The sequence below is a fragment of the Lycorma delicatula genome, chromosome 4 (assembly GCF_047948215.1).
Source record: "Lycorma delicatula isolate Av1 chromosome 4, ASM4794821v1, whole genome shotgun sequence".
Classification (NCBI taxonomy): Eukaryota; Metazoa; Arthropoda; class Insecta; order Hemiptera; family Fulgoridae; genus Lycorma; species Lycorma delicatula.
In genome coordinates this window covers 111637563-111656876 of record NC_134458.1, presented here as the reverse complement: position 1 = coordinate 111656876, position 19314 = coordinate 111637563, and the positions used below count along the sequence as shown (strand labels likewise).

The following is a 19314-nucleotide window of genomic DNA, read 5'->3' as shown; positions in this document are numbered from 1 at the left end:
CAGTGTTGGGAGTTGTATTATGAAGAATTGTGTTAATCTTATTAGTTTTTAACTTTGCATGCAGTGTAGTCAAGGGCATTAACTGAATACAAGATTATTCAACTTCCTTGACTTTACTGTATCCAAAATTGGTAAGCAGTACACTTCCAAAATGTATAAAATTTGAAGATAATGAAATAAAAATATAAAAATTGTGAGCCATACGATTAAGAATCTACTGTTAAGTAGTTCAAAATTGTTTCTTATATCACACTACATACATTAAAAATTCCTTCAGGTTTACAAATAAAAATTTAAGTACAAAGTAGGTTTATTTGAAATAAACATCAAATTACACATCAATTAAAGTTTATTCCATAAAATGTTCAGATAAAAGATTACATAATGCATTTATAAGTTTTGAAGGCACAGAGTTACAAATACAAATATTAAATACTGTGAATAAATATTTATATAAAAACTAACATGCTATAAAAAAATATATATGATGGTAAAAATTTTTCTTTTGAATTTTTCTAATAAATTTTTAAAAGAATATAAAAATTATAAATGTATACATTGAACTAGCAATGTGTGAATAATAAAATATTTTGTAAATAAATGCAACTTACGAATTAATAAATTCTGTATATAACTGTTATAATTTATACATCTTTAAATATTGAAGAAAAATATGTGTACATACAGACAAAGACATGACACAACATACAAACACATACACACACACACTCTCTTTCTCTCTTACACTCATACTCGCAAATATAAAATTAAAAGTAATCATTATTGATTAAATTAGAAATTGTAATTCTTTATAATCATTTAAAATAACAAAAATATTATATACAAAGCTTAATCTAAAACATATATTTTTTTTAATAATATAACATTACAATCTACACCAAATTTTTGCAAAAACTTTTCCAATAAAAGATTTAATCATAATCACTTTAAATAATCGCAGAACACATAAAGCAGTAGTGGCAGTATATATTTTTGCACAAAATAAATTATAATGAAAAAATAAACATAAATAATTATAATAATATGAATAAAATTTTGGCTGATTAACATACAATAATATTATAATAACGCAATGGATGGAGTTAGTTATTTTTTATTTTTAATGAATATCATGTAATTTGATTTTCTTTTTGTATGTTGATGGAAGAGAGAGGTACTTGTTTGAGATTCATTGTGCACGTTTTATTAATTAACCTCCTCTGTATCCTTTGTAAGCAAAAATTGTACTTAATAAGTACAATGCTGATAACACCAAACCAATCACCTGAAAATTATGAATAAATTTTTCATGTTATGTAATTCAATTTCACCATTACAAAATAGATTAGTTATATGCAGACAAATTTGCCTGCACATTCATTGTACGTTTAGTCTACTACACTATATTTATTTTCTTTTATTATGGTTAATATTCTTAGGATAAAAGTACCACACATGAAAATGTTTCTTTAAGAAAAAACCTTGAAGGAACCCAATATTCCTGTATGTCATCATAAATTACTAAAATGCCTCTAATACACATGTATTAGACATGTATTTCTAGGTAATAAATACCAAGAAATACATTTAAAAAAAGTGCCACAGACCAATGAGAGGAGGTAAACAAAACAAAACCATTAATGTAGTCCATAACTCAACATTCATTCAACATAGCAATCTGTAAGCATACTAGTAACAGAAAAATTTTTCATTCTTAAAAACAATTTAAAATACAACAATGTACCAGAAAAAAGTCTTCAAAATAATAAACATACTAAACACTATTAAAAAAAAAAAAACAGTTCAAAACAAACACAGAAAAAAGTGATGGTCTTCATATTTTCCCCTTATTAGCAGCATTCTAATTCTAATTTTTCTACCTCATCCTAAATATAATATAATTTGTTTAAATATAATAAGTATGTGTTGTAATTAATAAAACACATATTTATTAACAAAAACATGCTCACAAAATAATAAACTGGTACAAGATACATTGATGACATCACCTACTTAACCAAAATACTCATGAGAACACGATAACTATTAACATTATAAACAAAATACATTAAAAATTAATCTTTACATATTCTCCTTCAAAGAAAAAAAAAGATAAATAAAAGCACTTTCAGAATAAATAGAAAATCAACAATGACAGAGAGTCTGATCGATAAAATACCACCCAATTTTAAAAAACTACTGACTTCTATAATTATAGTCCACAGATTACTCACCAGTCATATCTCCTGAACCATATAGAAGTCAACGCTTTACTTAACATGCATACAGATGGATAAAACAGCACACTTATTGCCAAACTCATACATAAAATAAATACAATTATTAAACAAAGATAAATAAAGCAAAAAGTATAATAGATTCATCACTAAATACATCCATACATAAACTCATTAAAAATAGCTCACAAATTAAAAATGAAAATAATAATAATAATGATTGAGATATATAGAAACAAGATTAATTTAAATTGATGGTGGAGAGTTAACCATGAAACATATTATGTAAAGAAATTAAGTTGCGAGAGAGACCCAAGATTAAGGTAAATTTTACTTAATTACATAAATTGAGTGGGCCAAGCACTTCAAAAGTTTTATTTAAGTTAAAAGAATATTTGATGATGAATTTTATCACAAGCAAGAGCGTACAATTTGTTACAGTATTATTTCATGAAAGAAGAGAGAAGGTCCAAAATGAACCTCATATTGAGAAACTCAGGGATAAAAATTAATAAAGAGATTACTATTATAATAAATTGAAAAGTTAACAAAAAACAAAAATAAATTGATATGCAATATTAATTGATACAAATTTTCTTGTATTTCAGGAAGAATATCTCTACAACACAGTGCAAGTAGGCTCAAGCCCTCAAAACAGTCTGTTTTATTTAGCACAGAAATATATATTGTAAGTACAGAAAAACCCAAGATATCTTTTTTGCCATATGGTATCCACCTTGGATTAATTTTCTCTTTCTATTAATTTTCATTTTACTTCACAATTTTTAGCCTAAATAAAATTTAATTATTAATCTTATCTGCTCTCAGTCCATTTAGTCTTTATGTCATCATTTGAACCTCATTGACAAAAGTATGTTGATAACATGAGTCTTTCATTCAAAAGGCAGAGATTTCTTTAACTGTTTTGGAAGCTGACTACAGATTCAAAAATCTGATCTGATCTCACACATTTAAAAATCTGTCATAATATGTGATCTGCAATCATGCTAATTATTATAAATCCATCATTGAGATAACAATTTTTTTTTTCCATAAACTAATGGGTATTCCAGAAATGGTTTTAGGATTTTAAACAACTATAGCTGCCAAATGTTTTCTTTGTTTCAGGTAAACTTTTATATACACAAAGTTGAGTAGCGTACAAATCTAACCATGGGCCCACTTTTGTAAGAACAGCATACTGAAATCATAAAAATTTATGAAAATGGTCAGTCCATAAAAGAAATGCGTCATAAAATTTGTAACTTTTTTGAAGCTTTTGAGCATCCTTCTGAACAAGCAATTCAAGATTTAATGTGAAAATTTGAAATCACTGGGTCTGCTCTCCAAACCACTCTCAGGTGGACCAAAGAAGACACATTCAGCTGAAAATATTGCTCTTGTTAGAGAAAGTGTCGCAAATGAGCCATCAAGATCAATTTCATGGTGATCTCAAGAATTATGCATTCCTCAGATGAATTTATTAAATTCTTAGACTTCTTGCATTTACATGCATACAAAATTCTGCTGACTCAAGAGTTGAAGGTAACTGACTATCATCAATGCAGAAATTTTATTACTTAGATGTTACAGAAAAAAGCAAGAGATCCACATTTTGCACATAAAATCATCTTTAGCGATGAGGGTTGTTTCTCATTAAACGATACTGTTAAACAAAACTGTCACATTTGGGGGCGGGGGAAAAAAACACTCGAGTGGTTCACGAAGGATCACCTTATGTGTAAAAGAGTACAGTTTGGTGTAGTTTATGGTCCGTAGGTATTATTGCCCCACTTTTCTTTGAAGACAATCAAAGTAATGTTGTTTGTTGCAGTGAATGCAGAGCATTATAATGAGTTGCTACCAGATTTCTATGACCTCAGTTAAATGGAATTGACCAAATGACCTTTATTTTCAATAAGCTGCAATACATGCCTCACAACGTAAGAAAACATCACATTATTGTGCCCTGGATATATCTCATGGAATAGTGATATGAATTGGCCAAGATCTTGTTACTTGATCCCTTAAGAAATCTTTGGGGTTGTTTGAAAAGTTAAGTTTATGCTAAATAATCCAGCAAATATTCCAACCCTAAAAGATAACATCCAAGCTATCATAAGGGAAATTGAAGCTCCCATGCTCAAGAATATCCTACAAAATTTCAATATATCCCTGTCAATGTAGCCATGGTGGACATTTGAACAATATTACCTTTCATTTTTTCATATATATGCAATAGTACTTTAAATTTAAATAAATAAACCTGAAATATATCATATAGTTTGATTTTTGTACATAAACAAAATCCTAAAACCATTTTTGGAACAGTCTATACTTATAGCTCATTTAAATACTTCAAATATTCTAATATAATGCTAAGAAAAAAGGTTTTGAATAAAATAAAATCACTTTTAAATTAAAATAATAACTTGGAAAGCATTTTCAAAGATCTTAAATGATTCACATTGAAACACTCTCATTTTTAGGCTCTGATTTGAAATTTTATTCTTATCCTCATTAATTATGATGCTAATGAAAGTTCTCATAAGAATTAAAGATTTATGCTGTTAATAATCTAAGTAAAACATTTCAGTTACCAACTGTTTTAATTAATAGTTCTATTTATTTAAAAGTGACTTTATAAAAGTGAAATAATTATTATCTGAAATAGTCAAAATATCTCGGCAATCTTAACAGAAATTTTCATAATTTTCCTCAGTATATGAGGTACAATTTATCAAAAATGAAAAAACTGCCATTCCACATTACTTTTGTTTTCTTTCAGTTTTCTTTTACTTATTTCTTACTTACAACATGAGCAGCAGCAGCCTTATATGAGCAATAGTCATATTTTAAAATGTACATCAATCCCAACTAATGAAATTGCAAAGATAAACATTAAAAATATTTCTTATAAAGAGGTTCACAAGACTAAGGAGTATTTATTATGCTTACAAGAAATAGTTTATGTCATTTCTATTGTTTTTTTTTAAATTATTATTTAAGTCGTTATTCCATATTTTTGAGAGCAACATATGCTTATTGGGAAGTGCTAAAGCAGAAATGCTTAGGCTTGCAGATTAGCATTACATATTCTCCTGGCCTTGTAAAAAAGGAAATTAAAATAGTGCTACTAAAGCAAAATTACTTAAATACAACTTGTTTCTTTTTCATTTTTTATCCGTAATAAGTATGGTGTAATCTGTTCAACTTGTAATTAGCTCAGTGATATGTAATATTGTCCTGTAAATGAGGTATAGTCTTGTACAGACTCAGGTCAACAATTATTGAGATGTGTGATTAATTGAATTGCAACAATTAAAGTACATTGGTATCTACTATCTAGTATTCAAATCCAAATAAAAGTAACTCATTTTTACTAGGATTTGAACCTACGACTTTTTCAAAGTCATCACAATTTTTTTTTTTTTTAGTTATCTTCATTTGTTAAGCAACTGATTTGTGATGATGATTCTATCAATAGACCAACCAACCCAGAGAGTTTAAATAAAGCTAATATGACTTTTCAATGCCACCAGATGAGAAGAATTACACCAGTTGTTTAGACTGAGTAAAGAAAAAATTTAGATAAAAAATCCAATAGTTATGTAAAATATTGCTCCTTAGAAAATTCATTTAAAAAATTCCATTCCATTCAAAATCCATTTTTTAAAATGGATTTTAAAAGTATTCCGTTGTCACATAGGGAAAAAGTAATCAATCTATTGGTGCAATGTTTAGAGAAATATATGGCATAGCAAATTATGCCAGAAATGTTTGTTAGATGAGCCAGCTGCTAGGATGAGAAAGGTGGCATATATTATATTACTTTTATTACAGGGACATAAAAGTCAGGAATGCATACAGATTTTCAAATTCATCATGGAACACTACAGTTCTTCCTGGTTATGAAGCTCCGTCAGTGTATATATAATATTCTAATAGTTATACCCTCTGGATGATGATAAGAAGAAGACTGGATTAGACTTGGTGCACTGGGCTGAAACAAATCACTTCCATTGGTAGTTGATCCAGAAGGTAGAGTAATTTTAGTATCATTGAGATGACAGAGTAAATATATTACTAATCTTCATTTCTTTTGATAATCAATGGAGACCAGTGAACTCTAACCAATATGTTCTTTCTCACTTCTCCACATACACACTATTGACCTTAAGTAATATATGTTAGACTTCAAATCTCCAGCATAAATTCCCTATTATCTTCTAGCTGCAATTTTAATATAGCAAACTGGAGTGTAGCACTCCTCCCATCAAAGACATATCTCTTGTCTCGCCAAACAATCCACACAATTGGCCTAAATAACTTGAGTTCCAAGGAAACAGAGATTATGAGAAGGAAGAATTAAACAGCTCTTAGCTGAAGACACCTTTTTTAGAACTTTTAAAGAAAATGAGGTAATAAGGCAACAAAACTAGTAAAAATAGAAAAAGTGAGAGAGGTGGATGAAGTGTATCTAAACATGCACTGTGGAGAAAGTAACAATGGAATAACTGATTTGTTTTTACAAAAAAAAATATCTAGGAAACTAGGCACTTCAACAAACTAAACTTATTGACCTTTTCAAACTGAGCAAGGTGGGTGATGTGTAGCTGCCTCAGATTGCTATAAAGACCTATCCAGTATTTAGGACTGCTCCAGTTACTGAGGTTCTGTACTACTTGAACAGACTGTAGCTGCACTAATCCAATCATGGATAACCATATTTAAGGAGGGTTCCAGTTTACTAATGACCTCAGATGTATTTAACTAATTTCTCTAATTATGTTTTGAAAAACACAAAATTTTATACTTACAGAAGCAATAAGAAATTGTGTATGACCAGGATATTTATACTGTGAAGAATTGTTAACATCAACAAGTAATATTAATGATGCAACTAAATAAAACAAGAATCCAAAAAAGTGGAACACAACTTCCTAGAAACAAAAACATCATAAAATTAGAGTAAATTAGAATAAAAATTAACTATTATATAGATTTTTTTTAATATGCATAATACAATGTTTCTTTCACTCAACCAAAACTTAAAACATATTCAATTGATATTTATGTGATTTTCATCAGTTTAAAGATTTATGAACTCTTATAACAAACATAATAAATAAGGCAGTATAAAGCAGGTATATTCACAATACTGGACTGAAAATTCAGAAAATATGTCATTAAAATATATTATTCGGAACAATTTTGTTTGACTCCATTATAGTGTGGATCTTAATGAATATGCAAGTTTAATTTACCTTTCCCTATATATTGAGGTTCAATAATTTTTAAATTTACATCATCTCTCATAATTTTTCTAATGATTGTGATGAATGGAAAGCACTTCAGATACAAATTGGTACTATTCAGAGCAGCTTTTTCTAAAATTAATCATGTCCACCATATCAAATTCCATTACATCATTAAATGATATCTCCAGTTCTATTAATTTAGTAGATTGTAAATGAATACAATCCGCATTTCATTGGACTTGGCATACTGACAGACAAAAGATATTTTCTTCGGTGAAGAAGAGAGCAGGAAACCACTTTACTTCTCAGTTTGTTTAGAAAATGTGGTAAAAAATGTTATTTTTCTTAAGATGGCTATACTATTTTAGGGTAGCCTATGCTACCTACAACTGCTATGTTATGATATCTAAACTAATTTACAGGAAAAAGTTGAAGGTGTAATAATTCATTAAAAAATCAAGAAAAATTAATGGCACATCCTATGTGCTCTAGGAATGAATCCAGGATTATTTAAGAATGCACTTAAAAAAGCTAGCACAGGTTTTCTCAGATTTTAGAGAATTTTCTCAAGGGAGCACCTCTTGAGAAAAGAAGGTACTCACTCGCTCCTTCTCATGTAAGAAGAAAAAATTGAAACATAAAATAAAAGTTTTATTGTATATACAAATATTTATATATAGTAGAAAGTTCATTCTTGTAATTTTGAAAATGCTACCTTTATTTATTCAATAATATAAGTTAAACAACAAAATAAATATAAATATATATCACACACTCCTAAGAAAACAGTCGCAACTCAAAAAAATGTAATTTCTGGATTATTTCATAATTATGTGCTATATACAATGCTCTATGTCCCAGAAAAAACGTATTAACAACAGTTGATTCGTTAACCAGTAGAACATACATCTCTCATTTCTTCTGAAATATTTAGCACGGAAAAAAGGTCCAGACAGTATCATTTTGTATATGAGAATGTCAAAAGTTTCCGATGAAAATCGTGTTATTCTGTTATGCAACTATCTTCTGTAGTAAGTGTTCTTTATTTATTACTACACTTCTGTAATTAATAGTATTATTTTCTATCGCTACATTATTCCTAAGAATGTTAACACATTTTTTTTTTTTGAAGATTTAGATGAACAGTGTATTATTTTTGATTATTATTATATTTGTTGGAAGACAAACTTTTATTAACAACACTTTCTTAATAACAGTGAATTATTTTGTCTTAATACAATATCGGAAAACTTACAGTTTATTTTAGAAATAACTTTGATTGACAGTATATTATTTTGAAATAACACGGTATTCAGAGGAACATGAACAGTATATTTTGTATTGTATTTTAGGATGTTTAGAATTATTTTGGGTTAATATAATATTATTTGAAACATGAACAGTTTATTTAGTGTTATCATTTGGTTGTCTTGAAATTCTTTTGGGTTAGTACTGTATTCATCAGAACATTAACAGTATATGTTTTGTTATCAACTAGATGTTGTCACAATAATTATTTTTTAAACATTATTGAAACAATATATATTTACTTATAATAAAAATTATTTAGGATAACGATAAGCAGTTTAAAAAAAAATTTGAATTATTTATTCCAGAAATTTCTAATGTTGTGCAAGTTTTTATTATAGAAAATGAGTTCCCGAGGTAAATATATGTTACCAACGGTTACTGGTAATGAAGACATAAATAGTCCTGAAAAGAATAAATCTGATTTATGTACATCTAGCAACATTTCAGAAGAGAATAATAATATTTATAACACTAATTAACACAATAATACTGAAGATTTTACAAGTATTTGTAATATCAGTGATCTGATTGTTGAAAATGACTTGGAAAATCAAAGTGACTCTGAAAATAATTAATATTCAATATGCAATAATGAAGATAGAGACCCAGATTATATATAAACATCATCATCATCATCATGTTCCTTATGCTCAAGTAGCGGTAGTAATGAATCTGCTAGTGATGATGATAATATTGAAGACAATGTGCTGACTGAGAAATCTATATCTCAGGATAATCAGTTAACAGAAATAATATTATTGTTAATGAAGCAGCTTCTGTCAGTTTAAATGAAAATAACCAACAAATTTTGAAAAAGATAACAAGAAAACCGCCTGAAGAAAAAAATACTCACTCATCTTTGTAAAGAATCTGAATGGACTAAAAACGAAGACAAAATTTTTAAGAAATCATGGGAAAGAATATGTAACTGTTGGAAAAACAAAGAGAATTATTCCAACAAAAAAAATAAAGAACCCTGTGGAGAGAAATAAAAGTTGAAATGCTGAGATAAAATAAATGAAAATAAAAAGCAACGTATTTTCCATCAGTACTAGAATTTATGTGACATCAATTGAAAAAGAGATTCTATTTACAAACACCAAACTATTCTACTGAAATGCAGATACACTAAAAATAATCCAAGAAATCTAAATCGTGCATTTTATTTTACTACTGATGATCACAAAATTTGTGTATGCAAACAGTTTTTCAAAGTGACTCTTGATATTAATGATAGCATTATCAACACTATATATAGTAAAAGCTCAAATGGTATGGTTGTAGAAGACAAAAGGGGAAAACACAATTCTCATAAGAAAATTTGCGGTGACATAAAAAATGATGTCAGAAATCACATAAATTCGATACCAAAAATTGAAAGTACCAAAATACCTTCGAAAACAAACATCTAAAGGTTTTATTGGAGGGAAAATCATTGTGGAGTTGTACCATGACTACAGGCATCAATGCAAAGAAAAGGGAAAGACCGTAGCTAAATACCACATGCACAATGACATATTTAATACAGAATTCAGCATTTCATTTTACACACCTCTTAAGGATCAATGTAAATTATGCTTCAAATATAATCAAAGCAGCAATGAAGAAAAAGCACTAATGAAATTGGAGTACGATAAGCACTAAAAAGAAATATTTCTATCAAGAACAAAAAAGGAAGAATATAAAAAGAAAAGTGATAAGAACTTTATCATAGCTGTCTATAATTTGCAAGCAGTTCTACAGATATCAAAAGGAAATTTTTCTACAAATCAAAATTGAATTCTATGAATTTCACTATAACAATACTATATTGAATAGATATATGAATTTCACTATAACTCATTAGGATAGCAAAAAAGAAAGGCAGGCCATACAAAGTAAAGCAATTAACCTATGATGACTTTTTAAATGTGAAGCAGATCGAGACACATTTGGGAAAAATTATGTAAATTCTGAGGGACAAGAAGTGTTGTTTCATGATATTCAGGTACTGAAATTTGAGAAAAGCAAGCTGTCACAGTTTTCATATAAAAGTTCTTTTGCTGACAAGGATTTCCAAACAATTATTTTAGTACATAAGTCGCTCAGAAAAAGTGAACAACTTCAGATGCCAGCAGACATTGGTGAAGCTTATTAAAGGATAATAAAACAAAATATCTGAAATTTTTGCTTGAGAAGGGGATTTATTCCAACATAATACAGCTCATTTTATATTTATTATTTTAATTTCAGAATTTTTTATTACCTTTTTATTATTGTTTGAATTTAAGTAAATTTAATTTTGGAGTTTTGAAATGTATTTTGTGTTATATAGGGGGAAAAGTTTCCTTTTTTAGTTTGTTGTTTGTTTTCAATTTCAGTCATTTTTGTTATTTTATTATGTTGTTAATTATTCATCTAAGAATTTTTTTTTTGTGAAATGTGAAATTTGAAAATAAAGTCACTTACAAATTAAAGAAGTTGTTGTGAATCAAAGTTTTATACAGTTATAATTAATTTAAAAAACAAAATCACCCTTCTCCTGTTAAGATTGTCTTTTTAACAATTTATCTTAAGTTCCAGCCTTTATTGCATTATTCACCACAAGACCTTAAATTATAGTAACTATTTCACTTAAAAAGAATCTCAGGTTACTATCAAATACACAGAAAAGTATAATTTAATTGAAAAAAGAGTATGGTACACAAAAAACGTTTAAAATATTTTCTGTAGAAAAGTGTAACAAGTGAAATAAGGTGAAACTTAATTCCTTGTAGCAAACACATTGGGCAAATACTTTTATGTTAATGCATTAAAAATTAATTCTAAAAGATGTCATTAAATAGATATGGAGAAATGTTCATAATTTACAGCTAAGACCCAAATTTATATGCATCAAGAATCTCTCCCTCATAGCCTTGTGCTCTCTCTCCCTCGCCCCCTTGTGTGCAGCTTCCTATGTGCGCATGTGCACAACAGCCAAACACCACACTGCTGGAACTGTGAAACGCACTGTTCCATATAAAGATTTCTGTATCTTTTTCATAAACTGGGGGATGGTTACTGACATTAACTTTAAGGATTATATACTGTACAAATATAAAGAAAGAATTAAAGAAAAAGGACTCATTATATTAAATGTTATCGATAATATCAAATGGAAATAGGAGGTCCTGCAGTTCCACAGTGCCTATAGACGAGCTGCCACTGAAAAAAACCAACAAACTATGACACCACATCAAAGCATAAACACACGCCATGCTCATTTACACGTTGAGACAGCACTTTTTCCCCTGTATTTCCTATAAAATCCAATAGATAGAGTTGTTGGATGACTAAGTCTTTAGTGAATTGACCAATAAATGAGTCTACATTCCCAAAAACCAAAAATATGCTTGTATAGCTTTATATAAATTTTAATACAGAAGCCCGAGTTATACTTGGGGGGCGGTGATACGAATGATTTAGGCTGTCGATATATACTTCGGTTTCAAGTTCAAAGTGTTTTAACATACTTAATTTTATAAAAACAATATTACTTTTTTGATAAGTTTCTGAGATAGGTAATTAGAATTTTTTCCACGATTGTTCAATGTTTAATTATATATTGAAATATGTTCCTTCTGAATACCTTCTCTATATCTCTATCTTCCTTCTCTATAAATACCTTCTGAATTGCTATTTTCACCTTCATATTATTTCAACAAATTTATTATTTATATTTAACAAACATATTTGTTATATTAATATGGACTAAGCCCATTTGTCCTCAGTCATTAATTTTCTTATTTTATGACCCCGTCTGATCATGTTTTCTATGATTTTCCTTTTTTCATGCAAACTGAAGTTTGTTTTTATATCTGTGGATCAGTAACCTGCCATTTCTTACCTGATGTATTATTATGTTCCGATCTGAATAAAATATTTATATATGGTTTATATTTCAGAAGATTAATTGTATAATTAAGATAAGGCGAGGGATTGAGTCCTTACTCTAAAAGTTGTACAAAATTGCTGCTTATAATAGGAGTTAATTTTTAATATATTAAATCTGAAATCACTTTGAATTTTGAATAATGATTATTATATTTTATTTTTTTGTGAAGTCATCATTTCCACGACAATACCATTTTCAGATCTTAGTAACTTGTAACTTTTTTTTTGCTTAGCATGTTTACTTTTCTCACACACTCAATGTTATCACCATGACATAAATGGTATATATTACTTTTATGCCATGTTACAGAACACGTAAGATATATGGTAGCAATAATTCTGACATTATACTACTGTTGTGTAAGCTACAGCACATCTATTAATACTTTTCTAGGTTGGAAGGGGTAAGCATGTTTATGAGAGAAGTATATTATATTTTAATGCTTAGTCCAAAATTATGCGCAACACTATGAGTAGACTAACATTACCTAATATAGGTTAGTTTCAAGTATATTACATGTAGAGTAGCATGTAGAGCAGCTGCTAGTTTAGAACAGCTGCTAAATTCATATGAATCTGTTTACATTATACATGATTTTCTTGATTACTATTAATGATATCTCCCAGTATATTTTATCAGAAATATATTAATACTCATATATTTTACTCTTCAGATTCTTTTAAGAGTAATGGATGTGCTTTTTTTTAATTTCAGTTTAAAAAAATGAAAACTTAAAAATATTTAATAATTATTTTTAATGTAATCTATTATGAAACTAAAACTTTTAACTTACATAAATAGTTTTGGCTATGATTGAAGCTGTTGATAGTGATATAAGGCAAGCAATAAGTAAGCACAATGAACCTATCACGAATGCTGTGGTAATGGCAATGAAAAACAATTCAGGTGACCCTGTAGCATATCTATACTTATCTCTGTAATACACTGCAAGGAAAAGGGCAATTGCTCCACCAACCTGAAACAAAATAAATAACATTATAGGAATTTTTTTTCTGTTATCTTATAAAACAAAACTTAATATGAGATAGAAATTTTCTTTAGAAAAGTTAACCAATTAATTTTAAGGTATAATTTACCCTACATACTTTAAAGAATTCTTTTCCTAAAAATGTAAGTGAAAGTTAGAATTTCACTAATCACAGTTTTCATACTTAGTATATTTTAATAACCAAAAAAACATTCTTAAATTAACTTTTTTTGTGGTTTGCACAATATTAATAAATATCTTGGCTCTGCTGTCTGCAACATTATAACATTTTTAGCTTTTAATAAACAACTTCTTTGAAGACCTAAGTACGTGTATAAAATTACATAATGATGTATAATAGTATTATACATCATTATGTAATTTTATGCTTATACGACTTAGATTTTGAATTCATGGCAACAGTTTTATGGGATTATAAACTAATTAAAATTTGGCAATTGGTCTTGCAGAAAGGTAGTGTGATTTTCCAGTGGTAGTCCATGATCTAGAGTGCTGTAGTTTCAGTGGTGAAAATTTTTTGTCGATATTAAATATTTTTTGCGTATTCATATTTGTATTATTTGTTATATCTTAAATTAACTTTAGTAAAAAGAGTTTGTAATTCTTAAAAAAGAAAAGGTTTTTATAATTTTTTAGAAAAATCATCCTATATGATTTTTTGAACCTTAGACACGGTTCATAACCTGAAACACATGAAGCTCAGGAGCCCATGTGCAAATAGTTCAAGGTAATAATAGTAATTGTAGCTTCAAAGTTTGCTAGAAATGACTTTTAACACTAAACATCATGAAAAGATTTCATTTTTATGTCTACCACAAAATTCTGTATCAGTAAAACTCATTTTCTTTTATAAAATGGTAATACTATACAAAACAAGGATACTTAATAAGCTAATGATTAATTTTTAAATTCTAAATTTATAAAATCCTGAAGAACTGTGAGCTATAATTTTTGAAACTCAAGAAAAATTGACAAATTAAAATCGACATTTAACTTTAAACCTATAACAATGCTAGATTTGTTTACGGGAATTATACTTGTTATTTAATGTGTTGAATGTACAAAGACAGAGATATAACTCTAGTAAAACATTACTAATACAGAAGAACTCCACCATTAAATTATTAAGACATTCATTTTCCTTCCATATATTTAGAAATTGGATTTAGCTAATAACTGTGTCAGTTTTACATACCTTCTAATGAAATTTTGTATAATACAACCTCCAAATTTGTTAAAATTGAAACCTAATTTTACTTTATGATCGGAAATATTTCTCTAAAACAGATTATCTTTTAAATAAATAGATTCTTAATTTTATTTCTTTACCTTTTACTTTCCCGATTATAGTTCTCTTGCCCATGCAGCAGCATAGCTGTAAAGGGAAAATATAGGAATCGAGCAATCTTTTAGGTGTTGGGATTTTTACAAATCTCTACATTTTAAGATCCCCTTAGTCAAAAAATAAACACACAAAAACAGATTATAAAAATTTATGGGAGATGTACCCAGAATCAGGTCAACAAAATTTTCTATATATAGAACCAGTATTAAGTTTAATAAGGTATTAATAGGTATTAAGTTTAAAAAAAAAAATAAAGTGGTAATACTAAATAATAATTAAAATATATTCATAACTCTTTATATATATATATATATATTAATAAAATATATTTTAACTCTTTTTCGTATTTTTATTTTATAGATTGTACTAATTTACTGGCTAATTGCTGTGATTTTGATGCTACAATAAAAAGGTAAGATTATACTCTTATTACTCCAGATAAATCTCTAACATGATTCACACCAAATTTCTTTTATTTAAATCACTAAACAAATATTATGGAGAATTCTGTGTGTATTTTCTCTACTTTATTATTCTCAGTCAAAAATATTTTACTTTTCTGCAATACGACCTAAGTTGTACCAAAATTTTTAATTTGCTTTGTTTGGTTATAAATAAGTAAGCTTTTTAACTTCATTAAATAAATACATTTTTCCTGTAAGTAAATTATTACTGTAAAGAAATTCTCTAGTCTATTTCAAATTAATTAACTTAATGTTCAAAGTTTTTGAACTCAAATAAATATAAGTAAAAAATAAATGAAAATCAAGGCTAAAACAAAAGGGTAAGAAACATTAAATATTTAGTTGTATTTAGGGTCATTCACCTTTGGCTACTACTCAAATAGGTCAGATGAAGATCAAAAGTAAAAAATAAAATAACTGGAGGACTACTAACGATGATGTAATTATTATGATTTCTTACATTCTTAGATCAAAGTTGTAATTAGTACTTTTCATCCACTCAGTTGTTTTACTCTTATTTGTTTTCTTTTTGTATCTTAGTTAAAAATAGGTATGAACTAAGTAGTAACGTCATTCCATCAGATTGTATAAAGATAAGCCATGCCCTTACAGGATAATTTATCACTAACAACTCCTTTATTTTATTTATTTATTTTTTTTTTTTTTTTTGTTTATACAATTCATACATAAAAATATAGGATAAAATATCATCTGGATTTAATCTATGTTACTGACAATCAAATTACTTGAAAATTAACAGAAATAACTACGAGATTTTTATTTGAATGATAATATACTAGTTGATATATACGTAAATAAAGCCGGGTTTTTCTGAAATACTTCACCTAGATATTTAAATTTTTCAACAACTTAAATTTTAGCGAAATTTTTTCTATTTCTCTTGGCTGCTTTTTAGATTTGTCATAATTTCTGTGTGTTTTTTATCAAATGAAATTTACAGACCGGTTCTTTCGGCGATCTCTTTAAAAATTTAGATTTGTTTTGTGCTGTGTTTAGGTCATCGGCGAAGATAGCTAGATCATCTCTTTCTTTTCTGTTTAGCCTCCAGAACTACCGTAAGGTATTACTTCAAAGGGTGATGTGTATGAATCTAAATGAAGTACAGTCTCAGGTCACCCGATGCTGAGATGTGTAGTTAATTGAAACCCAACCACCAAAAAACACCGGTATCCACAATGTAGTATTCAAATCCGTATAAAAGTAATTGCTAATTGCCTTTACTAGGATTTGAACCTTAGAACTCTCGACTTCGAAAACAGCTGATCTACGATGACGAGTTCACCGCTAGACCAACCCGGTGGGTTTGCTAGCTCATCTGCAAAAATAAAACAATCCATAGATATTCCTTTCTGTTTGGTTCAGATTCTTGTGATAGGAAGTTTTAGGTTTTCAATTTCTTTTCGCCATTCGAAAATTTATTTTTATAAATTTGTAAATTTATTTATTCTTATAAATATATTAAACATTTTTACCCATTTCCAGTTGACTATATTCCTATATTACTGAAACAAATGAGTTACTCATTTGGTGTGTCCTCATTTTCATTTTTAATCGGTCATGAAATTAAACATAGCATTTTTATACTTATAATAGCTTATTTATGCCGTAATAAATTATAATTTAATTCACTTATTGCAGTTATTTGTTTGATTTTTGAACTACGATTAGTTTAAATTACAAATTTCATTCAACTTTTTCTGCATTAGCTTTGCTATCCCATTTTAAAATGACTTCAGAACATATATGAGCATTAGTACTAAATTTCTTTTACATGGAATTAAAAAGAAAAAGAGGTTAATGAAGATAGATCATCTCAACGCAGAATAGTATGACTAATGCATGACTGCATGTATAACTGTGAGTATTGTTTTGGTAATGCCATCGAGCATGGCGATTAACCGTTTTATATATACAGAATGTACGTAAAATATACGCGGATAATAATATTTTATTTATGTTATACAATTGAGTAATTCTGAGAAAAAAATCATTCTTATACACCTGCGTGACATTTTTTTAAAGACAATTATCGCCGAAATAGTAGCCGAAAGTTTAATTAACGTAAATATAAAAGCGCAACTATATAAATAAATATAATTTTTTTAAATTACGCTACGCTGGTCTCCGTAGCGGAGTGGTAGCGTCTCTGCCTTTCATCCGAAAGTGCCAGGCCCGAATCAAGGTTCGGGCCTATGTAAATCTCCATTTTCATAGTTCCACGTGAAAATTTTTTGTAAGCTTCTGTAGTGAATTAATTCATCAGTGAAAGAAAATTGTTTTAATGAAGTCACTGAGCTTGCATATCACAAATATCACTATACAAGAAACGTGAAAATTCGGATTTTCCGTATTTTTTCTTTAAAAAAAATTAATAGTAATATAAAATAACATTTTTTGTTGCTCAACTGGGTTGTTAACAAATTATAGAAAAAAAAGTTGTAACGTAACATAAATTTTTTTCAATGATGTTTACAAAATTATTTGAGACTAAACTCGATATTTTATTTCAGCTAACGTATAATCAATCTATTTTCTTATTACATATTTTGCATAAACATTAACAATATTATCATAATTACATAGTTCACTCTAATTTCGCATCCTTTTGTAGACTAAATATATATATTTTTTCTTTGAATAGGACATGAAGTTGAACACGTGTTAAAATATGGGCAAAGAATCGTTGCTAAGCTCCTAATATGGAATCATGACGTCATCTCGTTGTAACAGAATGCTATTAAATTTAACTCGACTCATATGGTGATGTAATCAAATGCTTTCAAGCAACAACATGGTTGTTACATCCGTCAAAAGAACGGAATTCAAATGTATACGAGTAATGCAATATACACTACGTTTCCTATTGATAAACATAAATGCAAGACTACTGTAAACAAAATTTGTATTATTTTTTATTTTAACAGATAACGTGTAGATATCAAAAAGAGATATAGTCTGTAGATCTTTCTTTTAGATAGCTTACCATTTCGTGAAACTTTTCATTATTTTTAGTATTGTAAAAGGGCGGGACTTATTATTTTTGGAATCAACAAATTGATGTAAATTAAATCTTCTTTCTTATCAGATGACTACGCCCTTAAAATTTATAGGCGTGACTACTTTTACCGTATTCCGATATATTTTCAATAGCATAACATAACACGACACCACATTAATTTTTCACAAAAATCATGGAATAAAAGAAATTCAGATTAGAAAGTAGGTTATTAATTAATTTTTTTCTAAACTGTTAATTTATAACTAAATAAATTTTACTTATTTCCACCAGGAGTGTTCATTCAATGTTTTTGTCCATTTAACATTTAAAAATTAAATGGCGGGTAATAGGTGTGATTTTCTAAAAAAACCCGATAGCCAAACTTGTTTATAACACATCAAGTAAGGTATCAAATAAAAAGTGCTTTAAATTTCTTTTTTTCAAGAGCAAGAGACCAAACATATCTAATCTGGCCAATTTAAAAGTAAAAAGTACCCCATGCCAGATTTTACTAACAACAAACGAGAAGTAAAGTAGTTTCTGCAAAAAAAAAAAAATAGTTATGGGATAAAAAATTATTTATCAGTTATTAGAAATAATGATGACATTAACAAAAATTAGCCTAATTAAAACAAATTTGAAGATCATTTAAGAAGAAATAAATATAAAAATCTGATGTGGCCACCATATGACTTCCTTCTACGCCTATTAAATTGCATATACACATTTTTAAAAGTACATAAAATCTTATT

At 27.9% G+C, this 19314-nt stretch overlaps 1 protein-coding gene across 3 annotated transcripts in view; it reads right to left on the bottom strand.

The window, feature by feature from the left end:
- Positions 1-331: 331 nt before the first annotated feature.
- LOC142323753 (uncharacterized) overlaps positions 332-19314 on the bottom strand; it is an 88991-nt gene continuing 70008 nt past the window's right edge. For all 3 annotated transcript variants that reach the window (XM_075363931.1, XM_075363929.1, XM_075363930.1), the window contains exons 3-5: positions 13519-13701; positions 7058-7180; positions 332-1285 (exon numbers count right to left, since the gene is read on the bottom strand). In XM_075363931.1, the coding sequence (XP_075220046.1) occupies positions 1211-1285; positions 7058-7180; positions 13519-13701 (381 nt within the window). In that variant the 3' untranslated portion in view covers positions 332-1210. The remainder of the gene's footprint in view (positions 1286-7057; positions 7181-13518; positions 13702-19314) is intronic.